The sequence below is a fragment of the Zingiber officinale genome, chromosome 3B, assembly GCF_018446385.1.
Source record: "Zingiber officinale cultivar Zhangliang chromosome 3B, Zo_v1.1, whole genome shotgun sequence".
Lineage (NCBI taxonomy): Eukaryota > Viridiplantae > Streptophyta > Magnoliopsida > Zingiberales > Zingiberaceae > Zingiber > Zingiber officinale.
The window spans coordinates 112,153,516-112,165,620 of NC_055991.1; the positions used below are offsets into that span (position 1 = coordinate 112,153,516).

Sequence of the window (12,105 nt, forward strand, 5' to 3'; positions counted from 1 at the left end):
AAATTTAACTTTAGTAGAGCACATGGATAGCTAGGATAGTTCTATACTTGTACAAATTTTTGTACAGGGAAACTAGAATGATATTCCGAGTAACAACCAACAATTTATACTCGAATCAAAGTTTAAACAATTTAAATTTGAACTTCGAATTTTATTTCACACAGGGAAGTGAACTAAGGAAGTGAGTTATTGAATGTAGAACTTTAAGGTGGACTTGATTTGGGGGGTTTTGGGTAATTTGTTCTGGGAATCATATTTAGGTCTTCAAAGGGAAATCAGGTTTCCTCAATTCCCATTAGCATGCATACTTCTTGTTTATTGACCTGCCCCAGTACCACCACGTTATTGGCAAGCTCCTCTCTATTTTTTCTTTTTAGCTTTAAAGCTTTTCTTTCATTCTGATCATTTATGCTTATCCTATCAGAAATATAATTAATCAACTAGAATCAAGTGGAAAGGCAAGTAGAAAATGTCTATGTACCAAATTGCTTTCTTTCCTGATTTTTTTTTCTTCTTGAATTGATTGATGATAATATAGCCCGTTGATTGAATTATATTAGGAAAGGTGACAATTTTTTTTTTATAATATACGTATAAAAGAATTGGAAGGTCCTTTTAATGAAGGTAGATTCTAAATCCAAAGTACTTACCATTTAAGCTAATTAACATTGAGAGAGTATTCCGATCTGTACAAAGACCATTATGGGTCACAATCATCCACTAGAATGTCCTTGTGAAGGAAAACACTCCATTCTAGTTGATTCATTCCTTTTCCAAGTCGTCATGGCAACCAAACAAATCTTATGGCTACTGAAAAATAGAAGAAAATGACGACTGCATAATCACCCACCCAAATACAGAACAGCTCTCTGCTCTATCAATTACCAAAAGGGCACAGACAAAACAATAATGGTAACACAAGGATATCGAATTACCACGACTTAGATCTGTTCTCTAGACAAATTTATCTGTTAGTGTTTTCTAAACAAGTTATCAGTAGTTCAAGATTCATTACCCAACATCCAGAGAGATGCATCCAATATATAACACTAAAAGCCCACAAATTTCAAGTGAGTCGGTTATAGCCTGAGCCCCGATGGGAGGTTTTTAGATTCAAAAGTGCACCTCAGGTAAAATAGCTAATTCTTGCCAAGAGCTGGTTCTTAAATCTAGGCACTAGCATCCAACTCAATGTCTGAAGGGACTTGACTTCCATGATTAGTATAATTAGCTGAACCACCAGATTGACCCCCTCTCCCCTTCGCATAATAGTTTCTAGGGTAGTAGTTAGAGTCATAGTACTGACTCCGGCCATTCTGGTAACTGCCGTTCCCACCTCGGCCACCACGACCACCACCACGATAACCCCTCCGGCCTCCAGGACCGCCTATGCCACCATGAATTGCACCTCGAGTATTGTGGTAAGGCCTACGCGAATGATATTGGTGTTCTTTCTGCTCCACATCCCTAGGATTTAGATTTTCTGAAACTATTTCTGGATTTTCAAACTCTTGATTGAAGACAGCAACTGCTGGAGAGCTAACAGCGCCCAGTTCATCCTGCAAGTGGAACAAAAAGACAGAAAGATGTAGAAAATTGAAGATCAATTTTACTTGGGACAGAAAAGGATTGGGTTGCAGTGGTTACAGTGAGTAGCTGTTCATCAGCAAGGCTAACTTCATGATCAGGGTAAACATCATTTGGTTGAAAGTCTTGCTGTTCATCCTCCTGCAGTACAACAAACATCAGATTTCACTTTGTTCTACAAGTATTTTTAAACAAGCAAGATTCTCATTTCAAAAAAATAAAAAATAAAAAATAGAGAAAATATTTGACGCTAGCAATAGCTATAAGTCAAAACAAAGGTATTGTCAGCAATACAAGGCATTAACAATAGATATCAACCAGGATTTAAGAGTAATTGTAGACAAGGATGGTTTCATACTTTCTTTATCTAATGGCATGTTTATATAATAAAGGCATTGTTTTGAACAAGAGCCCGTCTAATATGAGAAAGGAGATCCATTCTAGTTTGTCTTATTCTCCAATTCTCCCACCAACTTCTTCTGTAGCTTCCCATTTTTAATCCTTCAATTAGTACCATAGCAAACTGATTCAATACTTCTGGCTCACCTTCTTCCTCTTCTCTTCTCCTTTCCAGATATCCATTTTCTTTTGCCTCCCTCCCATCTCTTCCTCTTCTCGAATACACTAACTTGTCTTCTATATTCACCCTGACCCTTTTTCCAAGTCCTCATTCTACATTTTATGATTTTCCCCTATATCAACAGCCATCTCTCTATGCTATTCATACACTCTTGGGCATAGCATAGACAGAGCTCACAGCTAATTGCTATTTGGCCTTCTCATCCTCACCATTGCTCATTCCCCAACTTTGGCCACTTAAATGCTCAAACCTGACGCAAACCCTGAATCAGATATGTTTCTCAAAATCAAATCTATTTTTGTTACTTATTGAGGTGTAGCGTGCAGACAGAATGGAAGTGGCACACTTCGCTGAATGCTGGATGGATAGCAGAAATAGTCAATGTATACAGATTAGAGTCAACATTTAGGTAGATCAATATAGTGTTACAGATTAACTACTTATAAATACTATATAAGTATGTGGCATTGGATCAATTAAACTAATCTCTTCTACAGAAAAAAAAAAAAGAGTTCACATCGAATAGTTTATATTTTCTCTAAGGTCTAATTACTGGGAAGAAAATTTGGAAGAGGTAAAAGACAGCCTCACAAAATTGTATATGCAACTCCATTTACGCATATTTTTGTCCCTTTCCCTCCTCTCCATATATTCCATCATAGAAAAACTAAGGAAGAAGAGTCATTGTGTGAAAAAAAAACACAACATATAAAGGATAAATTTACATGCCTTGGTGCTACATATAGAAAAGTTTTGATTTAAAACCATGAACCACTAGATGCGGTGGAATAAATGTGTAGTACCAAGGAACACCCCTTAAAAAGTTAAACCTAAACATGCTACAGCACATCTATTTCTTGTGTCACTTTCATCAAATAGAAATCTGTTAAAAAATTTACATCTTTCTAATGAATGGTTGACAATGGAAGGTGTGTGCAAATTTTGACATCTAAATTTTCAAGCGCATCTAAATTTTCAAGCGCATGGAATCAGCGACTCCAAGTACAAAAAACATAAAAGCCACATCACATGTCTAATGCAAGTTAGCAACACTAGAGTTTAAGAGAAAGAATGACAAATTCCACAGGAAACACCTAAAAAACATCAAATGGCAGCAGAAGACACAGCAACAAAAGGTTATTACAGTTACAAATAAAAAAAAAAGACAATCCGGTGCACAAAGCTCCCACCATGCGGGGTCTTGAGGAAGGATCCATTGTACGCAGCCTTACCCTGCTTTTTGCAAGAGACTGTTTCGATTCAAACCCATGATCTTTTGATCACATGGCAACAACTTTACCGTTACGCCAAGGCTCCCCTTCATTACAATTACAAATAAAATTTTATTTAATTTTACTTTTTTATATATTCAGATTTAGCTTAACTTTATTCCATGTTTGCTGTTACAAGATTGAATCTAATGCTAGATTTTCCTGAAGGATAGTTGCGGACAGAATAGGAGCAAGATAAATTCAACAAATGGATCATCCTACTTCAGTTGTTTCATCTGATGGAAAGATCAGTAAAAGGACAGCCCAGTGCACGAAGCTCCCGCCATGCGGGGTCCCGGGGAAGGATTAATTGTACGCAACCTTACCTGCTTTTTGCAAGAGGCTGTTTCCAGGATTCGAACCCGTGACCTTTTGATCACATGGCAACAATTTTTCCATTGCGCCAAGGCTCCCCTTCTCTGATGGAAAGATCAGTATTTGAATGAATAAATTTGAGCATCTATCCTTTGTAACTCATCCACCACTACAGTGAAAACTAATTGAAACTTGGTGAAGATTAAAAAAAGTCATCTATGTCTCTCTCTCCATATGCATTCAATAGAATAACTCAAAGAAAATTTCATTTTTCATCCTTTCCCCCCATTCTTCAATCGTTCACATATCCTTGTTTTTCCTCTTTTTATGAGGAAGGAAACAATGAAAAAGATGGAACTCCGAAGAAAGAAAGAAAGAATCTAGGGCCTACAAGAAACCCATCTGTTGTTACAAAAATAGTAAAGAATAAAACTAAGATATTTTAACATGGAAAACGAATTATTAGATTGCTTAAATAATATTAGCATTAAGCAAACCTGGAATCTCTTTTGCAGGCAGCAGAAGAAACATGTTAACAGTATTAGATATTAGGTATTGTGAATTTCATGGTTTCAAGCACCGATAGGTAGTAGTCAGCATCGTTAACATATAGCATTCAAATTGTTGACCAATATATGGGTAAAATTCACGGTGTCGTCGTAGTGACACAAGTTTGGTGGTACCAACTAAGATAAGCCTGTCTCAACTAGTCTCGTTCTGTTGCATCCCATGACTAATCATTTGATTTTGTCACAAAAAACAAGATGCAATATGCGGGAAGGGAAAGCGAGGAAAGACCAATCAAAGCACATCATTAATAAAGAAGAGCAGTGAAATCAGAGTAGGAGAAAAGAATATGTTTCCATGTTCTATAGTCAAGTTTTCTGTGGTTGATCGAGATATACATATTACATGAACAAACCAATTCCAATACTAGATGTCCTAAGAGCATTATTTAATCTAGGTTTCAGAAAATTCTCATAGAATGTTAAAGGATCTAATGCTCTCATTTGATTTTCGACCCTCATTTTGGTATAGTAAGGCATAATCATTAGTGTTTTTTTTAATATTTTTACTCTTAAAATTTTAATTCAATTGACAATTTAATTGCTATAGCCTTATAAAACCTAAGTTGAAGATGAACATAAAATTAAAATTCATTTAAGTTAATCACAACATATTTTGAAGTGTGTCCGCATTTCAGTTCAGTCTGAGATTGAAACTACAAAATGGCATTTAAACCTTTGCAGATTTATTTCCATAAAGATACAGAACTATATATAACTATATATATCTATAATCATTCCTTGTTATTTAATACAATCTCTTTCTTCATAGAATTAGATCCCCATTTCAAGGTCAAAGTTTTCCAACTCAGTATCCCCTTAGGTGGCGATTAATGACCTCCCCTCCTGTCTTTCAATATTTTTCCTCCGACCCTACCACTCTTATCTTTTTCTTCCTTGGCTTTATCATAGTATCATATCCCCATTTCAAGGGTCAGAAAGAGAGATCTGTTTTCACACCCAGGACCTTATTGCAGTTGTTGTATGTGTCACTTTTAGGAGAAGCCCACTTGAGAGACTTTCTTGTGAGATAATTTTTTCCTCCAAGTTCCATTTCATCTTTTTCTTCTTTCTTTATTGTCATTTATTTTCTCTTTATCCTCTCAATTATTGATGCTTTAATTTGAGGTTGAGCGGATTATTAGTTGTATGCTTTGTAACTACTTAAATCTTTTTCACCTACATGTGAATATTATATACTTTTTCCATTTCATTATGGTCATTTTTTAATGTAGTTATATAACAAACAAGACAGATAGTATCTATGCTCCAACATAAAGAGTGTTAAGAGCATTAGATATTAAGCTTTGTGGATTAGTTGCATATAAGTATTTTAGATCTCGAGTTTCTACTTAAATCCTACATGTATACGTAATAATTCCCTTATGGCATAATATAATATGTTTCCTTTATCAAACTTAACAAAGCAAAGTGATATTATCCATGATTGATCAAGTTAGCATCAAGTTCCAAAAGTAACTCATGCAACTGCTGGCAACGGGTATCATATAATACCAATCCAAATTTGGTTGGCATTATGGAGGTGATAACCATATTATGTTGCTAAATTAGAATCTTGCTTAAGTTGAGGTGGTAGAAACTTTGCCGGTGAACTTTTATAAATCTCCCTATCTGACCATATTATTAACCCAGACCAGATCACTGATAAAATAGAGATGCATTTATCTTGGTTTGCATGGTTTCAACAACTAAAGCTGAGTTACCCTTTTTTATCAATAAAAATATCTACTATAACTAAAACTATAGGCATGATGTTTCCCAGGAGTAAATTTAGGTATCAAAATATACTCCTATGAACAAAAACCTCATCAACCAAGTATAGATATAATTATTCCAAAAAAAAAAAAAAGAGAAAGATTTGAAGCCATTTCTTGATGGACAGGTGATGATAGCAAAATCTGCTGCATGATCTTAATTAAACTTTGAAAGGGAACCTACCCATATTCCATAGTCTCAACTATAAAGAAACTAGAAGATAAGTCAGCAACAAGCAGAAATCTCAGACATATAAATGAGAAGTTTTCCAGATAGAATTTGTATGATATTATAAAAGGTTAGACCTTCCATGAAACCTGGAACCTACAATTGTCTCCATAAAGAGTGATAGGAGCAAAAAAAAAGGAACTTGCCATTAGTAGATTAGATGTATTGCAGCAGCATCCATATGAATATATGTGCCTCAACTGCTAATCTCGAGGGTATATCTCCCAAAAGAAAAAATAATCAACAAAACATAAATGTTATATTATTGTTTAAATGATTTAAACAATGAGAGAGGCATCTTTTATAGGCCTTATAATAACCAAATCTCATACGACTCAGGCAAAGTAGACTAAGTTTGCTTGAAATAATAAAAGGAAAAATATGGATTAATATTTTGGTAACTTGGCAAGTTAAATAAATATACATTAGAATTGATTTTTCTCACAATATGAGTCAAAGAAATGAACAACAATTGCAGCAAAAGGTATTCATCCCCAAGTTACGTAAAGGAAGGTAAATCACTAGCTAGGGGGTGGGAAGAGTTTTTTTCCCGAGGGCATGTGCCCATCAGGAATTGATCCCCTACACATTGTAGCAAATTTATCACCCTCTAGCCAACTGGACACCCCCGTGGGGACAAAGAAATGAACATCAATGAACTTAGAGAAATATTCATAAGAGTGCTCAAATTTATGAGCAGCTACACATAATTTACTATATTTACTTGTAGTCAGTAGGTAGACAAGCTCAAAAAAATATGGTTAATTGGCAAACCATGGAGCCAAAAAAGCTGGATACATCATAATAATCATTACTCAATGTAAACCCCCTACAAACTAGCATGTCTCTCTTAGATGCTCGATAGAATTCTTGTATCAAGGAAAGAAAAACAGATAAAAAAAACTAACTCAAGGCTTGTTGTTGTAGGCCTCATGGGAAAAATGCAGTTTGGAGGAGCAATAGGGCTGTTGATGATGTAGCAGTTTTGTCACCGTTCTCTTTTTTAGCAATAAATGTAAGATCCCACAAGGCTCACCCTCTTCAATCACATAATATGGAATATGTGAAGAAACATAAAATGGAAAAACTCTTTCTAGCATAGGAACCATCCTATGTTTGAGTGAAGCGAAAGAACTAGTGCTTGGGTTAAACCTGCTTCTTTGCGGTGTTTGATTTCTAGGGAGTATTTATCTTTCTACTCTAGTTAGGTTTTTTTTTCTAATATAAATTAAGTATCAATATAAAGAAAATATATACGACTCCTAGGAATACAAGCATTACATAAAATATACAGTGACTCTAATACGATATGGGATAAGATAGCATCAAAATTAAAAATAATAGCTAAAAGTGTACTAATCAAAGGGACAAACACATAAGAAATCTTGGTGGTGGAGGAATGAGAAAGTACAAGAGAAAGTGAAGAAAAAACAAACAACGTATAAGAAATTATATATTTGTAATAATGAGGAAAACTTTAAAAAAAATATATACAAAATCCAAGAAAGAGGTTATAAAAAAGTAGTGAATGAAGCAAAAAATGAAACTTTTGAACAATTATATCAAAAATTGAATACAAAAGAAGGAGAAAGAGACATTTATAGAAAAGCTAAAGTTAAGATCTAAAATTTTGATCCGTGCCGAGATTTTGCTCCTCAACGGAACGATACGGTTTCGGTACCGTATCGTGCCGTGCCGATATAGTTTCAATATTTTTTAAATAAAAAATATATTAATTAAAAATTAAAATATTTAACATAAATATTTAAAAAATAAACAATATAACAAATAATCTTTAAAAAAAGGGAAAAGATATGAAAATAGATAAATAAATAAATAAATAAATAAAAATTTTATTATAATTTTTAAATTAAAATAAATAAAATATAAAATTAATTAGATAATTTTATTAGGTTTAATAAAACCTCTTTAAATTATCTCCATCATAGCTAGGAGTTGATTAAAATAATTAACCTAAGTTTAATTTTTTAAAAAAATTCTGAAATCTAACACCACTCGCAAGATCGCGCAACTTCGGCATTGCTGCGAGGTTGCGCAACCCCTCAACTATAGTCGCGGGAATTGCATGACACCTCCGGCACGACCGCGGTGGTCGTGCAACCCCTCAGCTATGGCCGTGGGGATTGCGTGACTCCTCCGGCACGACCGCGATGGTCGTGCGACCCCTTGCGGCCGCAAGGTCGTGTGACGTCTCCGCGGCGGCAGCAGAAGGGTTAAGCGACCTCTCTACTACTATTGCGGGGTTGAGCGACCCCTCTACCACAGCCACAGGATCGTGCAACACGTCGTAGCTGTCGTGGGTCTGGTGTCGAGGTCGTGCCGGCACCGATCGTCGGGCGAAACGAGATGTTTTGCCAATTTCGACCGTCTCAGCACAACACTTTAAAACATGGCTAAAGTAAGAGAAATAAAAACAAGATATCTTATCCGAATAAAATGTATTAAAGATAAATGCAATAGAATACTAGTAAACAATGGAAAAATAAAAGAACTGTGGAAGAGGTATTTTCATCAACTTTTTAATGAAAATTTGTGTATAAAAATTTAAATTTGTGTATAAAAATTTAAATTTTTATCGTAGAATTCAAACTTTAGAAGTAAAACAAGCTTTAAATGAGATGCACAATGAAAAACTGTTGAATCATATTCCGATAGAAGTATGAAAGTAACTAGGGAAACAAGATATTGAATGACTTACAAAATTATTTAACATGATATTGAAAACAAAAAAAAATCTGATCAATAGAAGATAAACACTCTAGTTCCCTTATATAAGAACAAAGAAGACGTAAAAATTATACAAATTATAGGGGTATTAAACTAATGAGTCATACAATAAAACTTTGAGAAAAAGTAATAGAAAAAAATAAGAAAAAAGACTATGGTTACCGAAAATTAATTTAGGTTTATGTCTAGAAGGTCGACAATAGAAACTATACATCTTCTTTGATGAAAAATATAGGAAGCAAAAAAAAAATCTACACATGATATTCATTGACTTAGAAAAAACTTATAATAGCCCGAGAGAAATTATATGAAGAATTTTAGAAAGGAGATGTGTTAGCATAACATATATTGAATTAATTAAAGATATGTATGAGCATATAACGACCAAAATGAAGACTTTAAACGGAGTAACTAAAGCATTTCTAATAGAGATAGAGTTACATCAAGGATCAACTATAAGTTCCTATCTCTTTACACTAATTATGGACAAACTCACTGCATATATTCAAGAAACAATACCATGGTACATGTTGTTTGCAGACGATATTATTTTGGTAGATGAAACGTGAATGAGTAAATGCTAAATTAGAATCTTAGCGGGAAACACTAGAAAAGAAAAGTTTTAGGCTGAGTAGAATAAAGACAAAATATATATAATTTAAATTTAACAATATTAGACGTAATAAGATAATTATTAAAATAGGAGATAACAAGTTACTTGAAACTGAGAGCTTTAAATATTTAGGATCATTTTTGCAAAACGATAGATGGATTGAGAAAGATGTCTTGTATAGAATATAAAGTTGAAATGGAAGAGAGCGTCAGTGTTTTATGTGATCGTAAAATACATCTAAAATTTAAAAGAAAGTTCTACAAAACCGTAGTTAGACCTACTATATTATATGGAGTTGAATGTTGGGCTATGATTCAAGCAAAATTGCAGAGATAAGGATATTAAAATGGATGTGTATATTGGTGCAGACATCGATCCTACAGTGTGGACATATGAGGATGGACAGAATAAGAAATAAAAGTATCAAAGAGAAAAGTTGGAATTATATCGATTGAGGGAAAACCCCGAGAGATGCATTTAAGATGATATGGGCATGTACTTAGAGTATAGATGATGATATAATAAGGGATAGTGTCCAATGGTGTAAAAGGATCCATATAGCCGACCCCACCTACTACATGACTAGATAAGTTGAATGAATAAAATGCATCAAATAAAAACATAGTAGAACCATAAAATTTCACATTCACCTCAGACACAACAGGAACTTGGACATCTTTAGATTGGACGACTAATGAGGGCACTGTCGTTGCCTCACTAATATGAATCTGACAAGAAGCACCATACTTTCCCACAGCAGCTGCCACATCACCAGGGGCCTTCATTTCTGGCGTAGTGGTGAAATAGTCTGAAGCCAAAATCTTGTTCAACTTTTCTCTCAATCCAGAATCTAAATTGTCCACAGCATGTACGTCAAAACCAACAAACGATGCAGAAAAAAGAAACCTATCATCCACATATAACCAAAAGGCACTAACAGGTGAGCGATGTCCCAGGCTGGATAGGTTGATCAGCGTTCATGAGCCAGAGCTTTGCGTGCTGAAGGCAGGCATGGAGAGCGTCCTTATGAGAGACACCTGAATAGACCGGCCGCGAAGTGACAAAGGAGCCAAGCGCCGATATCGCATCGAGATCCTGCTCCCCAAGTAGGTCGGTGGCATCGTCCGTCACGTAGTCGTAGGTCAAGCAGCAGCCACGCTCGTGAGTCCTAGTCAGCATCATCGCCGCAAACTCGCTCTGGGGTTTGACATCGAACAGGCACCCGAAATAGACCAAGGTCAAAATGTCAATCACGGTCCGATCCGGCCCCTCCTTGTCATCAGCGGAGACAGGGGTGTCTTCTTGAGGGGTAGAGACAGGAGGAGGGGGAGATACGGCAAGGTCGGTGGCGGAAGAGGCGCGGTCGAGCTCCTCCTGGACGGCGGCGGCGAGGGGACCCTGAAGCTTTTCGTACTCGTCGATGAGAGTGAGGATTGCGGTCTTGGAGCGGAGAACCTCTTCCTGCTCTTTGTTGAGCGGCTTCCCTTGGGCGAGTCTCTCCTCCATCTGCAAGATGCGGTTGTGTTTCTTGCGCAGGGCTCGGAGACGCTTATTCATCATGCTCATCACAGGTCCGTCAGCCATCGCCGACTCTACCACCGAAGACGCCATCACTTCCTCCTATCTGCTTCTCCTCTCGTCGGTGTGATACCACGGAACAGTCGGGAACCTGTCCCGTTCACCGGAGGCGGCGGCGGCTCTTGGGCTTCTCTTCTATCGCGATGAGTAAAAAGGACGGCAGGAAGGAGGCGTGGGATTTGGGACTGGGGAAGAGGTCGACTCTTCGGGGCCTGGGATCGCAATAAAGAGGTCGGCTGTAAGGGCTTGTTTACTTGGATGGAAATATGGTTGAACTATTACTCAATTAGCATAAAGTAGTTATTTTGGAAGAATTCTCAGATCAATGCCCCTAATTTTCAAAACTTTCTTAAATGTCGCCACAGTTTACCATTCTCAAAAATATTTATTTTTCACTCGCTCATTTTTAAGACCATTAAAGTTATTTTTTTCAACTTCAAACTTGCCAAATATATATAATATTTAAATTCAATTTGAAGTAAAAAATATAAATAATTTTGACTCGGAGTAAAATTCAATCTCGAATTCATTTGAATCGTTGGATTCGAACAAAACTAAATTATAATTTAAAATGAATTAAATTTGAATTTGATTCAAATTATTCAAACTTTAATTTACATATATTTAAATTAAAATTATATACAAATAAATAAATAGACACAAAAAATTATTAAAAATATTTGTGTTCAACTTGAACACAATAATTTTTGAATATCAATCAATACAAACATCCTTTAGGTCATTATTATTATACTTGATCCTGTCCAAAGGTGTGAAGCTAGAAAGCCAGAGATGTAACAGTCTCGCTGACTAGATGAAAACCTCACGTATATCTGCAAAATA

At 35.6% G+C, this 12,105-nt stretch overlaps 1 protein-coding gene across 1 annotated transcript; it reads right to left on the reverse strand.

The window, feature by feature from the left end:
- Positions 1-855: 855 nt before the first annotated feature.
- On the reverse strand, positions 856-11,474 carry LOC121967307. The gene is made up of 4 exons (XM_042517445.1): positions 10,623-11,474; positions 10,335-10,534; positions 1,648-1,728; positions 856-1,559 (listed from the first exon to the last, which is right to left on the reverse strand). The coding sequence occupies exons 1-4, from the start codon at positions 11,293-11,295 to the stop codon at positions 1,170-1,172; spliced, it is 1,344 nt and encodes a 447-aa protein (XP_042373379.1). The 5' UTR covers positions 11,296-11,474; the 3' UTR covers positions 856-1,169.
- Between the last annotated feature and the right edge of the window lie 631 nt (positions 11,475-12,105).

Excerpts from the sequence above, each read along its gene's own strand:
- LOC121967307 (XM_042517445.1), bottom strand. The coding sequence starts at position 11,295 with ATGGCGTCTTCGGTGGTAGAGTCGGCGATGGCTGACGGACCTGTGATG. Across the intron at positions 10,535-10,622 it reads GCCTGGGACATCGCTCACCT|ATTCTGGATTGAGAGAAAAG; the intron begins GTTAGTGCCTTT and ends TGGACAATTTAG. Across the intron at positions 1,729-10,334 it reads AAGTTCCTGTTGTGTCTGAG|GAGGATGAACAGCAAGACTT; the intron begins GTGAATGTGAAA and ends GTTGTACTGCAG.